General features: G+C 39.6%; 1 protein-coding gene across 3 annotated transcripts; it reads left to right on the top strand.

The window, feature by feature from the left end:
• Positions 1 to 817: 817 nt before the first annotated feature.
• Positions 818 to 21,870, top strand: RAB4A (RAB4A, member RAS oncogene family). 3 transcript variants are annotated; one of them, XM_030499529.1, is made up of 9 exons: positions 1,028 to 1,243; positions 8,643 to 8,669; positions 9,659 to 9,739; positions 10,893 to 11,007; positions 12,659 to 12,721; positions 13,935 to 14,089; positions 15,084 to 15,179; positions 17,002 to 17,162; positions 18,474 to 21,870. In XM_030499529.1, exons 1-8 carry the CDS (start codon positions 1,213 to 1,215, stop codon positions 17,115 to 17,117), a joined length of 684 nt encoding a protein of 227 aa, XP_030355389.1. In that variant the 5' UTR covers positions 1,028 to 1,212; the 3' UTR covers positions 17,118 to 17,162; positions 18,474 to 21,870. The 3 variants fall into 3 exon arrangements, with proteins under 3 accessions (XP_030355390.1, XP_030355389.1, XP_030355391.1); XM_030499530.1 differs by lacking the exon at positions 8,643 to 8,669 and having other exon boundaries at positions 818 to 1,243; XM_030499531.1 differs by lacking the exon at positions 15,084 to 15,179.
• Positions 21,871 to 22,723: the final 853 nt, after the last annotated feature.

Here is a 22,723-nt window from a genome sequence, read left to right as displayed (position 1 = left end):
TATATGTATCCACAACATCAAGAACAGTCAGCAGATTCTCTGAGGGGTTGTTGGTGCTGGCTCAATGCCTATTGTTTCACTAAGAGAAACTTAAAAGCTGACCTTTGACCAGCAAAAGTCTTGGTCAGGAGGTGGTTTGGACAGGCAGAGGCAGTTTTTCCTACAGCTAGGTGGATGGTGGAGAAGTGGAATGAGAAGTTGCAAGCTATGAGACTAAAAAGCCAGAAATAACAGAAGAGGAGTTTTTAAAAGGAGAATGTGGAGAGAGGGGAAGTATCATCTAGGGAGGGAAAAGATGGGCAGGCTGCTGTGGTGGAGACTTGGTGCTCCTTGCTGCCAGGCTAACCAGGGTCACAGGGGAGTTAATAAGACATCAAATTATTCAACAATCTGGCTTTCCCTGGGGTTTATCTTGGCGGTAAGAAATGCAATGGTGAAGTTGGAATCTCTGAAAATAAAAACAACAAAAAACCCAAACAACCCAAGCAAATCCCAGCCTGTTAGCTTACATATACCACATCCCCCAAAGAGATGTGCATCAGAAGGCTCAGCCTCCGCCTGAAATGCTGGCGACTGTGGGTGTGAGGGGACAGATGGTGTTATCAAAGAACCTGGGGCAGACATTTTAGGACCAGAGCTGGGCAGTGGGATGCAGTTTTCAGGGAGAACTGTCACAGCGAGCTTCTGCACCAGGGGAGAAACGTTTCCGTGCTCCCTCGCACGGAAAGTCAACTGGAACCGCCTCAGATTCGAGACAACCAGAATGTGCCATGAGTGAGGGACCGCCTCGCTCCCCGCCGCAGCCTCCCCAGCTGCTGCGGTGCCCATGGGAAGCGGAGGGAAGCGCCTGAGTCGCACTTGGAGCCGCAAAGGGGTACATTGGGGGTGAGGTCTCCCTTCCGAGCACAGCACGACCGAGCTCAACCCCACCTCAGCCTAGCCCCGCGCCTGCGCGGCAGGGCGCGGCTTGTGCCCCACCCCGCGGCCGGCGGAGGGCGAGGCGGGCCGGGCTCGCATGCGCAGGTGCGGCCGTTGCTGCCGGGGCGGGGCTGAGCCGGGCCGGGCCGGGCTGGGCCGGGCCGGGCGCCGGTGGCTCGACCGCTTCCCTGCCGGCCCGACCGCTCGGCGCTGCCGGGCCGCGAGCCTCCGCCCGGCAGCAGCGGCCCCAGGCAGCAGGGGACAAGGAGGGTTCGGGGGCTCGCTGCTCCCGATATGTCGCAGTCTGCCATGTCCGAGACCTACGGTAGGAACCGAGGGGCGGGGAGGGCTGGGGGGACCCTCCTCTTCCTCCTCCCCTCAGCGGGGAGCGGGCCCGGGCCGTCACCTCCTGAGGAGCGGGGCGCTGAGCCCGGTCTCGGGTGGGTTTCTCTCCCGCGGGTGCTCCTTCCCTTCCTCCCTCCTTCCCTTCGGTGCCCGGGCTGAAACGGCAGTGAGCGGCCGGAACGGTCTTACACGGTGTGGAAGTGTTGACTCGCAATGTAGGCGAGGGGAGTCAGACACTACTTGTTACGGTTAAGTGAGTTTAGGAGGAAAGTTGCAGTGCGTGTCCTCCGGGAGAAGCTGCGCGTTAGTTGGAGATTGTGTTCTTTTGAGGGTCAAGTTAGGATTTCGGTCCTGCTGTGTGAGGTGTGCAAGCATCAAAAAGAGCTGATGATGAGAGTGGGATAGGGCAAATGGATCAGTGAGTACGTTCGTATGTCCCTGTGTTGGCATGGATGACTAACTGCTATGGTAGAAAAACATCCAGAGGAGTAAGTCAGAGTGCAGGCACTGATGGAGTGTGTCAGTGCTTCACAGGGAAGCATCAAAGTCCACAGGAGGCCACGAAGATGATCAGAGGGCTGGAGCACCTCTCCTATGAGGACAGGCTGAGAGAGTTGTTCAGCCTGGAGAAGGCTCTAGGGAAACCTGGTAGCAGCCTTCCAGTACCTAAAGGGAACCTACAAGAAATTTGGAGAGGGCTTTTTACAAGGGTATGGAGTGATAGGACAAGGGGGAGCAGCTTTAAACTGAAAAAGGGGAGATTTAGATATCAGGAAGAAGTTCTTTGCTGTGAAGGTGGTGAAATGCTGGCACAGGTTGCCCAGAGAAGCTGTGGCTGCCCCATCCCTGATAGTGTTCAAGGCCAGATTGGGCGGGACTTTGAGCAGCCTGGTCTAGTGGAAGGTGTCCTTGCTCATGGCAGGGGGTTGGAAGTGGATGATCTTTAAGGTTGGTCAAAGATAAGTGAGGAATAGGAAAGGTATACAGAGCTGGTATCGCTGGCTAGTTGGAGGAGGTGGGAAACAACTGCCTAGTACTTGTTTCTCTTCTTTATAACTTTGCTTGAAATATCTCTGTTTGCTTGAATCAATTTGGTTTTTTTCCTGTTTCCATAACATACAGTTCTGTAGTATTTTGCAGTATAAAAATGCTGTCATACATATTCAAAGTCCATGTGATTCATTTGTCATTCATATGTCAAACATATTCAAAGTCCATGTGACAGGTTGTTGGGGAGTAAGATCACTTGAAAAGTGATAAACTTTTTTACTTGTTTTCTAGCTTTTTCTGTTACATCTTGTCTTCAGTATCTGTTCAGACTTTAGAGCTGGACTTGCATCCTCTTGCTTTTAGAGCAGAGTCTTGAAAGTAAAGAATAGTTTGGACAATTAAAGCAAAATTGGACACAACAACTCTGCTAACTGTGAGGGAACCTTGCACGGCCACCAGGAGTTCTTAGTAGTAGGCTAACTGGCCTGATTGTTTCTGCTGCATATTTGCAATACTTTAGTCATCAGTAACATTAACTCATCGTCAACATTAAGATGTTTTGTCCCACAAGTCAGTGCTGCAGTGTACAGCAAACACACAGAACTAAGGGGCAAAATGAGGCAAGAGTGTGGGGCAGCTCTTGAAGTGTGAACATTGGGGTACTCAGGCCCTGCTTCTTTTTTCCATGCTTTCTTGAAAGATGTAAAACTTACATAGAGAACACAGAGGTGTGCTTTGTAGATACACGTTTGAGTTTGAACTAATTCTTCATGCTCTGAACTCTGGTGATCAAGACCTGGGATCGCTTTGGCAAATGGGTTGGTAGGCAACAAGCACTGACAGAATTTCAGCAGTGGTCCTGTAATAGTCAGCAAGCCACATAGATGGTTGTAGCTTAAGTACATTTCAACGTTTTTTGCATTGTTCCAGTGATGCAAAATAGTGATTGTAAGCCCACTGTAGCTGTGGATGCTTTCTGATTGTTTTGGTGTCCTAGAAAACAAGCCCTTAAAATTGAAGGTTTGCAGTTGTGGGTTGTTCCTTTTGTTTAATTCTTGTTTGGTATATTTCTCTTTTGAGTTTCAGTAATTGTTCTATTCATATACAAGCTACAGAAATTCTGAGCTAGAATATTTGAGATTGTCAAGTTTTACAGTAAATAGAAGAATAAAACCTACTTCATAACATAAAATTTAACAATGGCTATACCATCTCTGACCATAACAGTAATCAGTATCTAATTTTGCAGTGTCCTGTCCACATATGTAGCATTTGAATTGACAGTTTGAAGTAAAGAGTGTAATGTGATAAAATCATGGATGATCTGTGCTGCACGAACTCTCTGGGATTTAATGTGCTCACAGTCCTAACAAAGAGTGGTTTGTTTCTGACCAGCTGTTACAGGGACTGTCAAGGACGATAGATGTATTAGGGCAGTTCCCCTTGGTGACTGAGATCAGTGGTCACTGTCACCTCTGTGCTGGAATCCCTGTAGTTTCTGCTCTTGAGGATGCTTATTCATGAATTGAATAAACACCTGGATTATGATCCATTCTAGTTATGTAATCTCAGTCTTTTCCTCTGTACAGATAGGCTCAGGAAAGTGGTTGGTGGGGTTTAGGGTTTTTTGGGTTTGGGTTTTTTTTTCTGGTTGCTTGGTTGGGTTTCTCTTTTTTTGTTTGTTTTAATCTAATTTTGCTGTCTGACTTTTACCTGCCTTCAGTTTGCTGTGAGGTTAAAACTTGTCTTCCCTTTTTTATTTTTTTTTTATATATTTTTCTCAATCCATGAGAAACAAAGAGTCTTTCTTCTGGTCTGTCCTTTCCGCCTATCTTACTTCATTATCCACCTCAGTTAGTTTACTTGTGTCTCCCTGTTTGTTGGGTTGTTTGGTTGGTTTTTTTTTTCCCTCCCTGAGTTCTTTTCTCTGTGTCTGTCTTCTTTGAAGCTTTCCTGTTCACCCAGTTTTCCCAACTATTTCTGTCCCTTTCTGTGATTCTGATCTCTTCCCTTTTTTCAAACCGAGCACTGTAGCCTCTCACAGTCTTGGTACTAAATTCCTTGTTTGTAATCTATATTTTCTCTCCTTTAGATCTGTTTCATCAGCTGTGTATCTTCTGTTCCCAGCTTTCTGATCTGTTTATCCTTTACAAAGTGCCAAAATCAAAACCAAAACAATCAAAAATACAAGAAAACTCCATGTATTTTGAAACTGAGTTTAGAAAGAGCATTATACTGCTACTTTTGGGACAGGAGGGTCATTCTTTAAAAGTTTATCTTGTAACATTGGGGAAAAAAAGTCTCTTCTAGCAAAACTATTTTAACTCAAGTTTTCTGAGGTGCAGTGGCCTCTCTGTAGGTAGGTACCATGTAATATGCATGCTTTCTCCTGCTTCGGATTGCAAAATGGATGTAGTTTTGTCTTATGATAAGTACCGGCTGACATAAAAATAGCTTACCCTTAATAGGTAAATGCAAAGCAACCTTTGGATTTTAAACGTTAGGAGGACAGAGGAAAGGTTGTACCATCTTTGAGTAAATGTGATATGTAAGATTCCAATCAAATCTCCTCAGTCCCAACTTCCCTGTGTTTTCTCCACCAGTATCTACTACTCTCACTCTGGTCACACAAGTTTATCAATCTCTGTCATTTTCAGAGAATGTATAGGCTTTCTGTCCATTTAAAAATATCCCTTGTTGGTCTGGACAATTTGATTCACCCTTTTCTTCCCATTTCCCCACTCCCCCCCCCGCCCCCCCCCCCTTTGTCCCTTATCTGATGCTCCCTGCACTTATCACCCTGGCCTTTGGTTTATTTCAGATCTGATTTTATTGCTTAGAGGGCATAGCTCTTTTTGCCTGTAAGGAAGCAGATCTTCCATCTTTCAAGCATTTATTATGCAGATTGGAATAGAGCCAGGTTTATCTGTGCTACCTGTTTATCTTCTTAATACTTACTGCTGGAGAAAGGAGTAAGTGGGGAGAATAGCTCCTCTTTTCTCTCATTTAGAGGCAGCATATGCCAGTAGGAATGCTTCAGAGCAGTCTTCCCTTATGCAGAATTCTGCAAAATAGAAGATGTGTAACTAGTAGAAGACTTTTTTCATTACATTAATAAGAGTTTCCAAAGGGTCAGCATTAGTGAATATAAATTCTACTCTTTATCAAAGAGTTGGAAGAAGACCAAACTGAGAGTGAGGATATAATTTGCTCTTTCTCCCCCCCCCCCCTTCTGTATTAGCAGGCATATAAGAAACAATTTAATCCTCATTATATTTTAAAAACTAAGCTGCAGTTGCTCAGAAGCTGTTCAATTATTCCTTCTGCTGGAGTAAACTTCAGTCAAAGGAGGAGGCTAGATGTCTGGGGCTGGTTTCCACATCAACATCTGGTTTTGCTGGTGCTCGAGTCAAAGCTCACAAATAAGAAAATAAGGTTTGTTCCCTGCACTCCCTACCCGGTTTGGGATCAGGTGATGCGTGTAGGTCACAGAGGAGAGTAAGCTGATTTTTCATACTGCCTTATTTCCTTATACAGCCGTGCTATGTTATCATTCATCTCTTTATGCTTTCTGTAGTGTATGTCTTGTAACCTTTTTCCTTTTGACACAGAATTCAGTTTTTGTCCTAAATCCTTTCTGTGTAATGATGATCTTATTTACAGGCAAAATACTTCAACTTTCTGACTTTTTCAGTAGCCAGCATGGTAGCAAGCGTTTGTAACATCTGACTGATGTTGCTTTTCAGCTTTTCCATGAAGGAGGAACAACGGAATTCAAAAGAAAAACTTCTCTAGGGTGACAGGCTTGGCAGCTAGCTGGAATGTTGGAGCTCAGAGCTGCTTTGTCAATCACAACAAAGAAAAAGGGCTATAAAAAATGAAGTGACTTAACTTCTCTGGGATGAGGGGGAAGAGGACACCAAAAAGCAGAACTAGAGCAATTAAGCAGTAATGCAAACACTACCATATGAGTTGTATTTGGGGAAATTGCGAAGAATGACTATATAAGAGTTTTTCACGGTCTGAGCACACAGTGATGTTACAGTTTGGCTAAAAGAAGCTATCTGTCCAATCTCATTCAGTTTCTGTGTTTCTGAACTGTTGTATGTTTTTAGATACATATGTACAGTTCAAAGAGAAGATATTTCATGTCCTAAATCCAGCAATAAAAAAGGTATAAAAACTGAACTGACGTGGTTCCTGTTATCATACAGAATGACATTATAAGAAAGAAATTCTAAAATAACAAAATGAGAACTGGTCTTCCTATGCTTACCTGATATTATCTTATAATTAACATGCTAGGCTGTGAGCTTAGAAACTTGTTCAGTATTGATCTTTGTGACTTTTGACATTGGCAAATCCATTTTCTTCCCTTCTTTGCGGTTGATTAAATGTGCGAAGTATTCTGAAGTATTTCCTGAAATGTGTTATCTCGTGCTTGTGGATAAACTGTTAACATAAGTCTAAAAGCCTTTTGCTGTGTTGAACAATTTACATAAAATTGGAGTTTAAACTGATAGAATACATTGCACTTGTGAATGTAACTTCAAAGTATCGTTTACTGTATGAGCCTACACGTGTTTGGAAACATTGCTGCCTTCTCTGGTGCAGAAAGGTTTTGAGTTTTTCATTATAATATTTTGATATTTCCATTCTTTGGTAGAATAAAACACATTTATCTTACTTTCATACTGCAAACAAGTGAATTGTACCTGCAGTTTCAGGTTTCACTGCTGTGTTGCCAGAGGGAAATATATTTTTTGTGTACTAAATAGTAGACAGGTGTTGAATAGGCATCAAAGTGATTTATTTGTAGGAAAGTTCCATTTTAAAGTTGTCTGACACAATAGAATCTTGATAGGAATTAGGAGTCTATAATACAGAATATGTTCTCAATTTAAAGAGGTGAATATAAAACCCCCAAATATCAGTCTTTGTTTCAGAGCAAAATATAAAGCACCTCAATGTAAAACACCTCAGGAAAAATACACTGCTGTTCTGAAGCTATTCCAGATCAGTCTCTGACAGTGACACCATTGTCTCAGTTTCTCACTGGCCTGCAGCTTGTCTGCACAGAGCAGAGCAGTGTGCTAAATGTTCAGCACGATTCTGGGGGTTGCACAAGTATGGCTTCGTTAACCACATTTAACAACCAGTGCCTACAGTTACAGAGCAGGTTAGTATAGGAGTAGAGTTTGGCTTTTATTCTTCTCCTGGTTTAGTTTGACAGCAGTTGTTTCACTACTGTCAATAATCTGAGTCTTCCATGGGGGTAAAAAAAAAAAAGAAGGTGGACTTGAAATTTGTAGTTGTTTTTAACAAGAAAATCTGCCAAACAGCATTCACCAGATACAGAGGAGAACCAGTTTTAACTGGATTTCAGATTTTGTTTGGGGAAAAACTGCAGAGACCAGAAACAGGTTATTTTAATTGTGACTATGTCTCAGAACATCTCACATTTTGAGGAACTCTGCAAGTGGTAAAACCAGTGAGATTACACACACCCACAGTAGTTTAAATATACAAAAGGTACACAAGGCAGCTAACTAGTGATATTTGGTCCATAAAAAGAGAACCTTGGCTTTCTTTCAGAGATGACTTTTTTTTCCTTAACCTAACACTTTGAGGCTGTGTATCCACATTTCATATTAACAGTGAAGTTTGCTTAGAATGAAGTGTTCTCAGCTTTAGCCTGTTTTGCAGTTGAGATGACATGAAGGGCCCTTCATTAGAGGAGATAACACACACAGTTTTCACAACCTGAAGCAGAATCCTTTTTGTAACTTATTTTTTTCATCCAGAAAGCATGAGCAGCTGGGTGGAGGCGTGAAGAGTGAGAGGAGTTTGGAACAGAATGTTTTAGGCATGTAAATGGTCATATTTGTGAGCAAGAAACAGCAGTCTCTTTCTGAGAAGGGTAGAATACAGATTCTGTACCAAGTGTTTTACAACATTCAAAACAAGAAAAGTCATGCAAAGGTAAAATGTAAAAAAATGAAGATCCTTAGTAAAACATTACCTCATTTTAAATACGAGTAAAATTTGGAAGACAGGTGAAGACAACAGATGGTGGACATTCCCAGGAGTAATAGCCCTCTGTTTTGCTATTGACTTTTCAACAGTGGGAATTTTCTTACCATATGAGAAACTTGCTTGTTGCCTCTACCATTGCTAGGGGGTGTTTATGATGTACCATAACAATTCCTGCATGAAATGGAATGAGCACATAGGTTTGTGTGCATATTAAATTCCATTTGTAAAACTAAAGACTCAAAATGAGGTTCTGATAGAGTAACGTGTCAGTGCTTTGACTTGCTTAGCATAGTCTTCATTCTGTTTTTTATTCTGCCATCCCCTGGGCCAATATCTGTGTAACCACTTGGCAGCTGTGAACACTGTTAATGAAATTAATGGTAAGTTTTTATCTTTGTTGATATTTCAAACTTACTCATTTTCATTGAATGCTTACCTGATGTCTTCTGGAGACCCACTATGTTTGTAAGAGAAAGTGTGCAATAAATTGTAAAGATGGCTGTAAAAAAAGCTGCTGCTGGTAGACAAATAAATAGTGAATCTTGCACCATTGCCTCTATATTAGGGGAAGCAATTGTAAACTTTCTAATCACAGTTTATCCATGTATATGTTTGAGAGTGCTAAGACAGGGAAGCTTTTTCAGTCTGTAGCTAAACTGAGAGCAGATCTGAGGAGGTAGTATTAAAGCATTATATGTAACTGTTAAAACAATACCAATAGACCATAAATCTTGAATACAGGTATTACTAATAAGCACTGATGTAAGTGGCTCAATAAGCAGGTAAAGTGCCAAAGTACCTGTATCTTAATTTACCATGTGGAGGAAATGGGAAAGCAGGCATCCCAGAGTAAAATTACTCCTTGCCTGTACATTTGTAGTTATTCAGCTTTATCAGTATTAAGTCGTTAATGTAGAGAAGTTCAAATTAATGTGAATAAAATAAAATTTAGAAGTACAAAACTATACAGATTTTGAGAAATGGCATCTTTATATAGGGTGTTTGTACTGTCTATAGTTAATAGCTTATATGCCCTTAAAACAGGTTGTGGAATACAAGTCAACCATATACCTGTAATTTGGCCTGTTTTAACTGAATTCAAATCCAGCCATTTCTGTCTCTTCTTGTCATTCTTTTATCTCCATGAACAAATGGCATTCTTAGCTCTTACTTTATAACATCACTATTGAACACACTGGGTTATTCTTCAGATTTATTGCTGTTTTGTTAATTTTGTCATCTATTCCTTTCTCCTTGGGATAACAGATAATAGAGAATAGCTGGCTTGTGTACTTGGTCTTGTGACAAAAGTGTGTGTACTGAAATTCAGCAATTTCTTTTTTTTTTTTTTTTGTCTTTCAATCTTCAGATTTCCTGTTTAAATTCTTGGTCATAGGAAATGCTGGAACTGGAAAATCCTGTTTACTACACCAATTTATTGAAAAGAAATGTAAGTATATGTGAGTATGGTAAGAGTTCTCCATTGCTTTGTACCAGAGATGAAGGCTCTGCCTACATGAGTATCTATTCTTTGTATGGAAGTTCCTGTGATTCTTTTAGTTGTATAGGTGAAGATTTTGACTGAGAATTATGTTCACAACCATGCTGTAATCCTTATGGCTTACTGCCTCTAATCAAAAGCCTGATATTGACCAGTATTCCCTCTTACTCTCAAATAAATATAACAGGATGTTGATGAAAATACAGGCTTACTTTTTGTGATAATTGTATCTTGCAGCTATGAGCTTCCCTAGGTATATAGTGGAGACTTGGCTTTTCTAGAAAAAATACTAAGCAAATGAAAGACAAGTTGAATTGCTTGAGTAGATTTAGAAAGCCTGCAGTCTCTTTCTAAATAAACAGATACTCTGTGTTCTTTGTTAAGGACTGTGTTTTATGATAAATACTGGTAAAGAGACTCCACTGTAAATGTTATTTAGATATGAGTGGCTGATACAAAAGAATATTTCTTGTTGGGTCGTGCATTTATCATCATGATTAAATAATGTTCATTTTTAGAAGCCTTTGTAAATCTAAGGTGACTGTTATCTTTTGCAACCGAATGGTAATTCACCCTATCTCTTGAGGAGTAGCTCTAGGATAGGAATGTGCAATCACTGAGGAACATGGCATGATACTATGATTGATCTTGAACTGAGAATCTGTGATAGCAACAGTGTACATACAGCAAGTATCTTAACTTAATGCTTTAAAGAAGTAGCTCTTGCTTATTCATGGGAAGACTGTGTCCTTGTGTGTTCTGCCTATTCCATGAATTTTAATTTTAAATGGCACTGAAATATCAGAAAACACAGATGGGAAAAAAAAGTGTACAAAAGTTATCTTGCCATTTATTAATGTGACCTGGGAATGATTTAATTAAGGCAGCCATTTCTAGTAGTAATTTTGAATTGAATTAACTCTTCAAATTTGTAAGAATGTTTCTGCATGGTGGCAGTAGGCTTCTGTATGGCACTGAATTTGGTGGCTCAGGAAGTAGTTTGTAATTGGAACACTGAGGAGTTTTGATTATACCTCAATTGGATTATGTAAAACCTGTTCATTCACTCTAAATAAATTTGGCTTTTTTTTTTTTTTTCCAGTCAAGGACGACTCAAATCATACTATAGGAGTGGAATTTGGTTCAAAGATCATAAATGTTGGTGGTAAATATGTAAAACTGCAGATATGGGATACAGCGGGGCAAGAGAGATTCAGGTACCCTTTTCAATCATTTTCTTAAGTGTTTATTAGTAAATTGCTGCTGTTGGTATAGTGTATTATTTATGCCCACTTGTAAGTAGGACGTAGCGACATAGATCCATGGATTTCTGTAAAGCAGTGCTGTCTTGCAGATCTGAGGTTCTGCCCTTTCTTTCCTTGGGTCTTTTCTGTGATGGTTAAGGTACATGAATAGAACATGTGGCTAAAAGCTTGTTCACCAGCCAAGCTCAGAATAGAACTGTGTGTGCTTAGCTCCTGTGTTTAGAAGACCTTCTGGTGGGAGTAAGTAAATACCAGGAAGTTGTAAGCTGTTTAAAATTTGCATGAGAACAAATTCATAGTGTAATATTTTATTAGAAGGGAGTCCGTTGTCAAGTTCATGTTGCTAAATACACTTCTAGCAAGGTAGAGATCTTTTACATTGCTTTTTCTTTAAGAAACTTATTTGTCAGCTTATATCCACCAGTGTACTTTTAATGCTGTACTTTGAATGTCATACATCTGAGGAATAGGTGAAACTCAGTGAAGATCTGATGTATTCCTGAGTACATTCACCATCGGATAGGACATCAGTTTTTATATTTTTGGGGTGTGGGTGGAAGGTTTCTTTGGCTGGGGGGGGTAGTGGTTACAAAGGTGAGCATGATGGTGGAAGTCTGAGTAATGGGCAGCAATCCAAGTAAATGTCCTGGATTAGACAAGTTCTTTAGAGACATCCGTGGCTGGGTGAAGCTGGGCAGTGCTATATAGTCTCCATTAATGAGAGATCTTTGGTGCATTGGCCAGATATCCTGGGATTCTGAGGAGTTTGGAGGCTGCGTACTTTCAAAAGCTTGTGCAAATTCTGCTCTTTCAAGTTGTCCTGCTTTCAGATGGGATAGAGTTAATTTTCTTCCCAGTAGCTGGTGCAGTGCTGTGTTTTGGCTTTAGTCTGAGAACAGTGCTGATAACACACCAGTGTTTTAGTTGTTGCTAAGTAGCACTTACCCTGATGAAGGACACACTCAGTTTCCCGTGCTCTGCCCGTGAGGAGGGGCTCAAGGGGCAGGGACACCTGGACCGAACTAGTTCAAAGTAGTCACAGGCTTGCAGGTTTTTTACCCCCCTCCCTGTTTCTTTTTTATAATGTATCTAATTGTTTTATTTTTAAGGCTGATCACACCTCTACATACTTAGCAGGGGTTTTTTCTTCTTCTGCAACTTTTTGAAGGATGCTTTGTTTTGCTTTCCTTGCCCTTTTCTCTTCAACTTAATGAGTCTTAAGTTGTTCAATTACAGCTACTTTGCTCATTCTGTCCTCACTGCTGAGAGTTCAAACACAAGTTAATTACACTGGTTTTATGCCACATATAGTACCATCAGCTCCCAGTTCTGTATCAGGCCGTGTAGCATGATAATATGTGTAGCTTCAGCAGCACACAGGTCATAATGGACTTTGAGAATCCCTGTACAGCTATATTTAGTGAAAGTGCTCTGTCAAAAGTTTAGTTATAGTTTGCTGCTGCACAGCTGATGTTTTCTGAAAAACATTTTATTTAAACTATGTAAACGAGAAATGTGTTTCATAATACAGATTGCATTATGTTAACCCAGATTTGAAACAATGAAGTTGTTATGGAAATGTACATCTGTAATTCTGTTTCAGGTCCGTAACAAGGAGTTACTATAGAGGAGCTGCAGGTGCTTTGCTTGTCTATGATATAACCAGGTAAGAAAGGTAGCAACTCTTCTGCTTACAGACTACCATATACTATTAATGCATAATGATTCCTCCCCAAGTATGTGATTCTGTAACGGCAGGAAGAAGTATTAAAAGTACCTCCGGTTTAGTGCATGTTTAAGTTTTGGAACTTGCTTATATGAGATATTGTGAATGTCATAAACAGTCTCGAAGGGTTAGACAAATACCTGGGAATTGGCCCATCAGTAGCTGGTCTGATCAGGGTGGACTACATGCAACCACTGGCTCAGGAAGCCTTGCAACAGAAACTAAGAGCAGGCTTAGTGTACCACTTTTAACCAAGGTGGTACACTGTTTGTTAGTATTAGTAGTTATTGGTGTAACAGGTCATTCTCTGGAGAAGCTAGCTCTACTTCACATTTCTTAACTGTAGCCTGAAATGAAAATTCTACTCATTTCTGCATCTTTTAATATTTTAATAGAGGCAGCCAATAGAATACCTTACACATTGCCAGTTTTTTTCCTAGCCGCTGTAGACTAATACTTGTCAGATAAGTTTTGTGTCTGTTAATGATGATTTACTAGATCTGTTGCCTTTTTTTGTCCTGTGAGTGGGCTGTTCTCCTCTGAACAGTCTTTGAAATCTGTTTTGCTTAAGGTCAGTTGGACTCACCTTGTCAGTCTTACTGCTTGAAAGCTTTATCTCTGACCACCGCTACAATGACTAATGGTGTGTGCAGGGTAACTGCCTGGTATATGATCGGTCTTGACACAGATGTGAAAGTTCAGGCATGCAATTCTACACAAGCATAGTAAATCCTTACAATCTCACCTGAAACTTAAGTATCAGTCAAATTCCACGTTAAACAATAACTCATTCTGTTATCTCAAAATTTCATGCATAAAAAGGCTGAAACTAGATTGGTGCTTAAAATCATAGCTTTTCATATTACCTGAGTATTTAATAATTATATGTACTGACTTCTATATTGTGGTCAATTTAATTTTGCTTTTAAAAAACTAAGTTTTTAAATAGTTTCATGAAGGAGCTTGATACTTTTCCCAGTTCGTAGCTGGCATATTGAGCTGTGCAGGTGACTTGTCTGACTAGCAGCAATTCGTCGTTTGTCACAAATACAGATTTTCCTTCCTGAGTTTTAGTGAAATGTGAGTTCACTAAATAGTGATCTGTTCACAAGAAATGAGTATGTTCTAATAAAGAATGTTATTTTCTACATAGCCGGGAAACCTACAATGCCCTTACTAATTGGTTGACGGATGCAAGAATGTTAGCAAGTCAGAATATTGTGATAATACTGTGTGGAAACAAAAAGGATCTTGATGCAGATCGTGAAGTTACTTTTTTAGAAGCATCCCGGTTTGCACAAGAAAATGGTAAGTAGTACAAAATCTTTGTGTAGCATTCAAAGATACATAATACTTAAAATTATATATTTTATATATATTATATTTTATATATATTATATATAATTATATATTATTAAAATTAGATATCTGTGTGCAGTTAGGTAGGACTGTTGCCTGCTGTACCTAGTCAAATATCTACAGAAAAGAGAGTTCTGTCAGTACATGAGGTATTGAGAGAAGAAAGTGCCCACAGTGAAAACCACATGTACTACTTAAGTCTCATTACCAGTGATTCTTCCTGTTGCAGCTTAAAGAATACCTTCTGCATGGAGATACACTCCCTAGGGAATGTAATACAACTTCAGGTATTGCCTTGCCTCTATAGGGCTGAAGAGAAAAAGAAGAGTGCAATTTCCTAGTTTTCAGCACCTTACAGGTTCTATAGGTCATAGACAAGTTTGGATAGGGTGTACTGCAGTTGGAAACGATGAGTTCTACTCATAGGAAACTGAGTTCAGTGCATGTCATGGCTCCGGAGGACTGTTATTTGGTCTGTAGTATTCAGAATTTCCAGTCTGAGGACACATTTCTGTGGCAGCTAAAGCCAGTCTCAGTCTGAGCTGCTGTGCTGCAGTCCTGCCATAGTAGAATCTGGGTTTGCTTTTATAAACCAATTACAAATAGTCTTTTCCACCAACTGTGGCTACTGGCTGTCCTTTTGCATGTAACTTTTTATGTTAATAGGAAACTATATGAAGTTGTTTTCATGTGCTATTTTGCAGGCACAGCCCAGGTTGTCTTTGGATTCCAGCTTTCTACAGTTAATGTATAAATTTCAGAGGAAGTTTTATGTGGTTTTGCTATTAAAAGCTGATTTTTTTTCCAGACCATACTATTTGACAGTAGTTCTCCTTAAGAAATTTTTTATTGTTCTTAGCTTTCATGCTTTGAGTTATAATATCAGATACATATTGTTATATCCAGACTTGTTTTGAGATTGCTTTTCTGATGTCAAATGCAGAGCTGATGTTCTTAGAAACGAGCGCGCTAACAGGGGAAAACGTTGAGGAGGCCTTTGTACAGTGTGCAAGAAAAATACTCAATAAAATTGAATCAGGTAAATTGAGATTTATATTCTTTTTTTTTTTTTCCCTTGAAAACTAAAAGCACCCATGGAAATACCACCATTCAAAGTTCTCTAACAGAATTAACCCAAAGAACTAACATTTTGTTGTGGTAAAATAACCCATTTGTTTTATAGCTGCTTCCCATATGTTTTAATGGGAATGGATGTCCAAGATCTGTATATCTAAGAGGAAGGAGGTGTCTAAATTATGAATGTTTTCACACAGTGTTTACCTTAAGTCAGCTCTGAGCGTAGGCTGTGCATTCTGGGATGCACTGGGATACACTCTGTGGATTGCAATGTCCCTACAAACATCAAGCCTGACATTAGGCAGATTTAGCAATGCAGGATAAAAGCCTAGGATCAGGGCAGACATAACTTTTAATTCTGCTTCTCATATGTATCAGGAAATACAGTCAAGAGAATTCGAACAGTAATATTGAAGATTTCAGGGGTGTTTCCTAGCAACTGTGTTTTTCTCTGAAGTGACCTTCCTGCCTCTCCGTTGAAGCCATTTTTACATTTGCAGATCAGAAATAGAGCAGAAGCTTCTCAGCACAAGTGGGCAGGTTTCTGTTGGAGACAGGCTTCTGAGTGTTAGGTGTCATTTCAGCTAATTTGCATTCCAGTTTTCCTCTCTTGTCTTCTAGCCGTTTGATATCTTCAAAGTTTTAAGTATTGGCTATACTGAAAAGTTTCTCTCAGACTCTAATTACCTATTTTGAGTGCCAAACACAAATTTTTAGATGAAAAGAATATGGTCTTTTCATAGGAATTTCCTGATTACTGCATCAAAACAATGCCAAACAGCAAATTTCATTTTAAACATTAAAAACCCCATACCAAAAAGCAAAGTATAGCTAGTTTCTCTTAATACTGTAGTTCCATGGCTGATTAAAGAGGCATTACCACAAGAGAAGCTAAGTCGTGCTTTCTGTGAGCTGTTCCTGTTTTCGTGCCAGCACACAAGCGTTGAACCATGGAACAATCGAGACTGGAAAGAACCTATGGAGGTCTCTAGTCCAGCCTCCTGTTTAAAGCACATTCAGGTTCAGAGTGAGAGCTCTGTGTGTGTAGTTGCTGAATTTCAGAGGTTCCTGCTGGCCTGTTCCTCAGGGTCAGCCAAGGTCTTTTCTGAATGGCAGCCCTACCCTTGAGCTGTCAAATTGCCCCCTCAACATGGTGCCACCTACTGACTTACAAAGGGATCGCATGTGTGCAGTGAACCTGAGTAAGTGATCAGAACTATTCAGAGGGATTTTTGTATTGAATTTCTATTTAAATGTTTCTAATCTTGGCCAGTCCGCTATACAGCCATAAGAACATTTCTGAAGGCATAGGCTATAGAGAAGGCAGAAATGGATACTAGAAGTAGGGAAGATTGAGATCTTTTCCTCTGGGGGCAGTGCTTTATGGAAACCTACTGTCAGATTGATCCATTTTTGTTTGGCTTGGTGTCTACAGTACTAGTTCCTTTGCATATTAGTCTCTGAAAGCAGGTGGGTTTTAATAGTGTTTGCAGAAAACATTTTGGACATTTCCTTTGTTAGAAGCACTTAGTGCAGATACATTTCTTGTTGCAACCTGGCTCAGAGACAAATTGCTTTGTCATTATGATTAAGAACGCACAGTTGAAATTAGAGGAGAAAACGATATGAGTTTGGGATTGCCTAAAAGTAAACAGAGTTGCAATAGATCTCTCCATAACTAGGGTAGAATATAATTAGATACTCTTTTCTAATGTTGTCAGTTAAATTGGAATGTGTTATTTGCACATGATCCATCTTCCTGTGACCATTTTGTTTCTCATCAGGAGAATTGGATCCAGAAAGAATGGGCTCAGGAATTCAGTATGGAGATGCTGCCTTGAGACAGTTGAGATCACCACGTAGAGCACAAGCACAAAGTGCTCAAGAATGTGGGTGTTAAAGAAACGAAACACAAAATCCCAAATACTTACTTTAGATACAGAAGGTAAGGTTACAAAAATCTCAAGGTGTTGGGTAAATTACCATACTTCATAAACGTGCTGTATCGAGTGCTTGGCTTTTTCAGGGTTAGCCTGGAAAGTAGCATAGAATCTAGTGAAATAATGCACAGTAGAATGGATTTTTTTGTTTATACTTTGATTTTTCCTAATATCATCTGCCCACTACAGCAAGACTTAGTGCTCTTACTCAAGTATTTCTAATGTTTGCTTACTCTGAGTAGTGCTGTGGAATACATTTTCAAGTTCTGCATTCCTGAAATGCATTATAGCCCTCATGATTACCTAATGCACTGTAGAGAAGGTGAATCATTTCTCTTGTGTCATGGACAAAAATTACAATAAAATAAGAATTCACAAAATGTATATTGCATTATCTTGTCCAAAGCTGTTACATAGTCTTTTCTCAAAATATGAAGTTTAAACCCGAGACTTGAAAATGAAAGATAATACTGGATTTCAAACTTCCAGTGGCTTTTTTGGTATTCCTACCTAAAAGCAGCCTGAAGTCATTCTGATTCCTGTCTGCTATGAGCAGAAATGTAAACAAGAGAGTATCAGTATTTTCTGCTTAAGCAGTGTTGTCATCTAAAGTAGCTCTTCTGGGGCTGTTGCAGCCTATGGAATGGGTGTGCAGTCATCTTCCAAAGATGTTCCTCAGAGAAAGTGAGGAACAGGTTTTTCTCTTTAGCAGTGGTTGGGAAAGAGATGTAAAAGTAACATAACCTACTCCTAAGACAGCTTGGTAGTTAGTCTTTCTTATGAACAGTTGTCCTTAAGACACCTCTAGGTATTCATGGATTTTACATAATGCTTTGCAGTATGCAAGTGGCTCCTAGGACAGTTCTTTCTCCCTGCGTAGTTAATTATTCTGACATAATCCTTATTTCTCTGACATGAGGACACTGATATCAAATGAATCAAGTACTGCAGGCACAGCTACTGCATCGTTTTTACTGTATTCATTTTTTATCAGTTTGAGCAGTGCACAGAGCAGAAGCGCTCCAGAAGGTTAAACAAGGCAGCATAAAAGTCTACGTTCTCATATCTTGTTCTGTATTCTGGGAGATTATCTCCCAATTAAAGCTCAGAATTGTAAATAATGGATGGGAATCTTGAACTGCTTTCCTCCCATAAAATATCCTCCTTTACCTGGGAGACTGCTGAAAAATGGCATTCATTTAGTTGAGCTTCAGTACGGCTCTGCAGAAGTGAATATTTATTTATCTTATTTCAGGAGTTGAGTTTTCAGATTGACCAGATGCAGGAAACTGATGGAGTTCTTGCGTATTTTACAGCTGTCCTTGCAAATGGTGTTTGGAGAAGGTTATGTGGTTTTAAAAAACATCTTGCCACTATGGACAGACAGAGCAGACTGCTGCTGACAGAACCGCGTGGTGTGGGGCAGGAACGTTCACGTGACATACAAGTCTGCAAAGCAAACTTGATAATTTGGTGGACGATATTAAGACTCATACCTGTATGTAACCGTTTTCCATTACCTATTTTTGTTCTTTCACCTCTAGTTTAAAGCATTGCTATATACTGTAAATAATGTAACAGTAAATTTACGAAGCATGGTATACTTATGTATGCTGATAGAATGTTGCACTACAAGCAGTTTAATATTTTATTTTTCTATCATATAAACAGATTTAACTGAGGTAGGCTTTGTCATGTTTGTTTGTTGCACAATAGTTTATATTTATGACCTGAATTATAAAACCACTGGTACTGTCAGTGAGGGGTGGTGGTTTTATTTTTTCCTACTCAGTTTGCCGCATTCTAACAAGCTGTTGACATGACTGAGTCTCAGCATATGGTTAGGACCCATGATTACATTTACTACTATAGTTGGAAAAGTCATTTTTGTTGATGTCCACATATCCTATTTTATCACAGTTCTTAAGTAACTTCTGAAGTGCTTTTATCAAACTTCAGAAGTTTAGAAAAAATACTTGTAAGTCTCTCAAATGGCTGTTGACTGACTTGGATCTTTTTTCGTGGTCCTGATGTTTTGTGTAGCACTGGCATCACAAAGGTGGAATGTATATGTGAACAGAACTGTGCATCTTCTGTGTGTGTTGTAATTCCAGAGCAGGGGCATGGGCTGATGGAGAATTATCACAGCAGGAGTTTTCCTAACCTCTGACCACAACAGAGCAATCCGCTGTGGAAATACAATCTCTGTTGAATCATACTTGGTGACGTACAAACTGAACCAAAATGGGTGGTTCTGAAGTATCTTGGATGTATGACATTTAAAATATTAATTTCTTTTACTTAAACATTCATGAAGTACAATTAAGAACTTGGAATTTTAAAATTAGACTTTAAAATTAGGAACTTATGGTGTGTCTTGCTGGAGCTCTACCCTTGAACTTTGTGTGAGAGCACTGTATGAAATGCTGTCCACACTGCCCTCAGGAGACTCCTGTGATGGAAGGTAAAAACCAAGCGTACCACTTACGTAGCTTTTTCTCCCTGTGGAACTCATCAAGAAGAATTTCAGCCTTGGTACTGAATTTATTTATTTACTTTTTTCCCCTGTGTTAAAACACACAATTCAGATTTTCTTTCCTGCCTGTTTTGTTTTTTTTTTTTATTGTGGGGAAGAGGTGTGGGGCAGGAGATTAGCAATCCTGTCCTCATTGCTCAGCTGGAGACAGAAGAGACTTGCAAAGGGTCCAAGAGGGAGGGCTGTACCACAAGTATTGCATATCATTTTTACAGTGCCATGACAACTGTTCAGGTAAGAGACCTGTGACTTTTGTTTTGCCAGATAGGGAGCTGCAGAGCTAAGCTAGTATTTTTGGAGGTAGCTGAATTCAACCAATTCAAGAGGGCACTTGCAGTGACAGAAATTGCTAGTGACATTTTTACTTAGTTTCTTGTATAACTAGAAATGGGATGTCTCCTTGGAAGTGCAAGTTAACACAAAATAATTAATTTGATCAGAACCCAGTACTGAAATGCCAGGGTCAAGCATGTTTTATTATTGATTTATATATGAATCTCTTCTGTTTAAGGGTTACTTGTCAAATGTGTGTTTAAACCAGGAAACTGAAGTCGTGTTGTAATTTAAAAGGCAGTTAAAGCACAAGAGCAAAGCAAGAATGCTACACAGAGGTATACCATCTTTTATGGATTTTGGTTTGTGTTTAAAATTATTCCCTTTGTCCTGACATTTTTGGTTCAAATAGATGCTTATTTAAAAACTATACACCTTAGGTCATCTCTGTATTAAAAGGAATTAAGTTTGCTTTGAATTTGAAAAGCCTACTTTTAGGTTTAAAAAGGGTGTTGGGTCCAAAGACTTCTATGTTATCTCTCTGTCTCCTATGTTATAGTTAGGATTGGATTTGTTATATAACTGGTAACAATTATTCCCAAGGAGTATTCTCTCCCTGGCAGGAGTGTATTTTTTGAAGCAGCTTAACTGTGCATTTACAAGAACATCAAAGAATTCCAAAGAAACTTACCTGTCTTAATCCTCACCCAATATATTTTGGCTTCCAGTACTCAGAACTGGAAATAGTTACCAAAAGCAAGTCCTCTGAAGTGAGTGTTGGATAGAGTTGTCTCCTCCACCAATCCAAATGGCAGATTATTAACTGGGGTGTGTTGTGTTTCTGCCAGAGTTCTGGAATGCTGGGAGTCTGTCCCCGCCTCAGCCTTACCACAGTCTAATCAGGTTTCTTAGTACACTGACAAAAGTGAAAGCTGAGTACTTGCTTATCAGCTGGGACACAGGACAACTGAAGTTAGCTGAAGGTCTCTCTCCTCTCACTGTTACAGTGGTTGAAGTGGTGTTGGCTGTTGATCAAAACTTCTTTCCATTATTACAGTAGCAGTTGAAAAGAGTGGGGGACTGTTTCTTAATCCTGTTGCTTTTAAATAGAAAGTATAAGCATTTGGCTGGGATTCTCTTATACTTCCCTGCCCTTTTCCCTTTACATATGAGACTGGCCTCTTTTGTATACTTGGTTCTTATGGTTACTTCAGTCAAGTGTCTGGTTAAGAAGCAGTAAGCACAGTTTTATTCTTTCTGTAACCAACTGTCTTAAGCTGTCCCCTTCCTACCTGGAAGGCAAGAATAGTGTTGTTATAATGAGTTTTGACGTTTTTACCTTTTTTTTTCTCCTTAATGTATACTCTTACTATATACACATTAACCTGGTTAATGTGCGTGTTTTGTAGTAGCACAACTTTTTATGCTGCAGATCTCACTGATGTTTTAAAAATAAACTTTCTAAAATGGCAACTCCTGAGGGAAATACTGTTGGAAGTAAGAGCTCTCACCAGTGCAAGCTATATTGTTTACTATTTCTCCTCTGAGGGGTTTTGCATTTCTAAAACTAAACATCATGCCAATAACAGCCCTGGAGTAGATGTTTAAGCTTTAGCATTAGAGTTTGCAAACCAAACCTAGCTCACCTAACTGTAAGGGAGAAATATGTTCAACTATGAATGGTTTTAGTGTAAAATTCTTTCTTTACCAAAGCAAGATGGCTTGGAGTTTTACATGAAATAATACTAGGATCTATTGGATGTGGAGCTTTAGCTGTTTAGACCTTTAAAGGATTTAAATGTCTTATTAAAGCCTGTGTCTTGCCTTTTAATGAGTTTGTTGGCCTACACTATTTCATTTAATGCCTGTATCTAGCCCCAAATAAAGACTCTTTCTTGGTTTTCTAGGTGTCTTACAGCACATCCTATTTATTTGTACAAGTTTTGCCTACCAAGTGAAGTCCATAACATGACAAACCTGAGGTAGTCTTAAAAAGACTTCTGCTGAATTCATTGTGTAGTCAGTATGTGGTTGGGGAAGCAGCTGGAAGGGCTAGAGTGCTCCAGTGTATTTCCTGGGCGCAGGGCCTGCTTCGCAGACAGCATGGGAGGGCCTCAACCCTGCCATGCTGCACTTAGTTTCCTTGTCTTTCTGCACTAATGACTAGGGATGAGATAGATCTAAGTCACTTGGATAATACAGCTTCAGAAGTTAATGTTTTTTAAAAGCTAAAGCAAAGGGGAAGATGTTCGTCCACTTTAGGCAACTCAGACTGAATACACAGTTGACTTATCTATTCTGTTCTTTGTGGTCAATGAGCTACCTCATAGCGCAGAAGTACACAGCTCCCCTCAGTCCTTAAGAAATGAATGCTATAAAAAAAAAAGCCTGATTACATTGTATATTCCTATAATAAAGGAATACATTCATTGTACATCCACAGAGAATGGAAACATTAGGTCTCTTTTTTTACTATAGAACCAGCAGCATATAGAACTTCAGTGTAGTCATCCTTTAATAACTTAACTTTTGCTATTTGCAAGATTATATTTGTTCTTAGTGATGCAGCTTCCTAGTTTTTTCCCCCATGTTACCCTCTTCTTCCAAAGTTCTAAATTAAGATTCCCAAAGGCTTCAGCATGCATAGCAATCCAGACAGCTATTTTAGGCCCTTGTTAGTAGTAGAAAAAGCCATGCAGGAGGGAAAGGGTATTATGAATCTGTGTGAGGGTTCTAGGAGGAGCAGACAAGTTCAGC

This window comes from Strigops habroptila, chromosome 10, assembly GCF_004027225.2.
Source record: "Strigops habroptila isolate Jane chromosome 10, bStrHab1.2.pri, whole genome shotgun sequence".
Classification (NCBI taxonomy): domain Eukaryota; kingdom Metazoa; phylum Chordata; class Aves; order Psittaciformes; family Psittacidae; genus Strigops; species Strigops habroptila.
Note: the sequence above shows the minus strand (reverse complement) of the source record. Positions and strands in the feature narration are given on the sequence as shown.

Coding starts and splice junctions, on each gene's coding strand:
- RAB4A (XM_030499529.1), top strand. CDS start 1,213: ATGTCGCAGTCTGCCATGTCCGAGACCTACG. Junction 9,740..10,892: donor CCAATTTATTGAAAAGAAAT/GTAAGTATATGT, acceptor TTTTTTTTCCAG/TCAAGGACGACTCAAATCAT. Junction 11,008..12,658: donor GCGGGGCAAGAGAGATTCAG/GTACCCTTTTCA, acceptor ATTCTGTTTCAG/GTCCGTAACAAGGAGTTACT.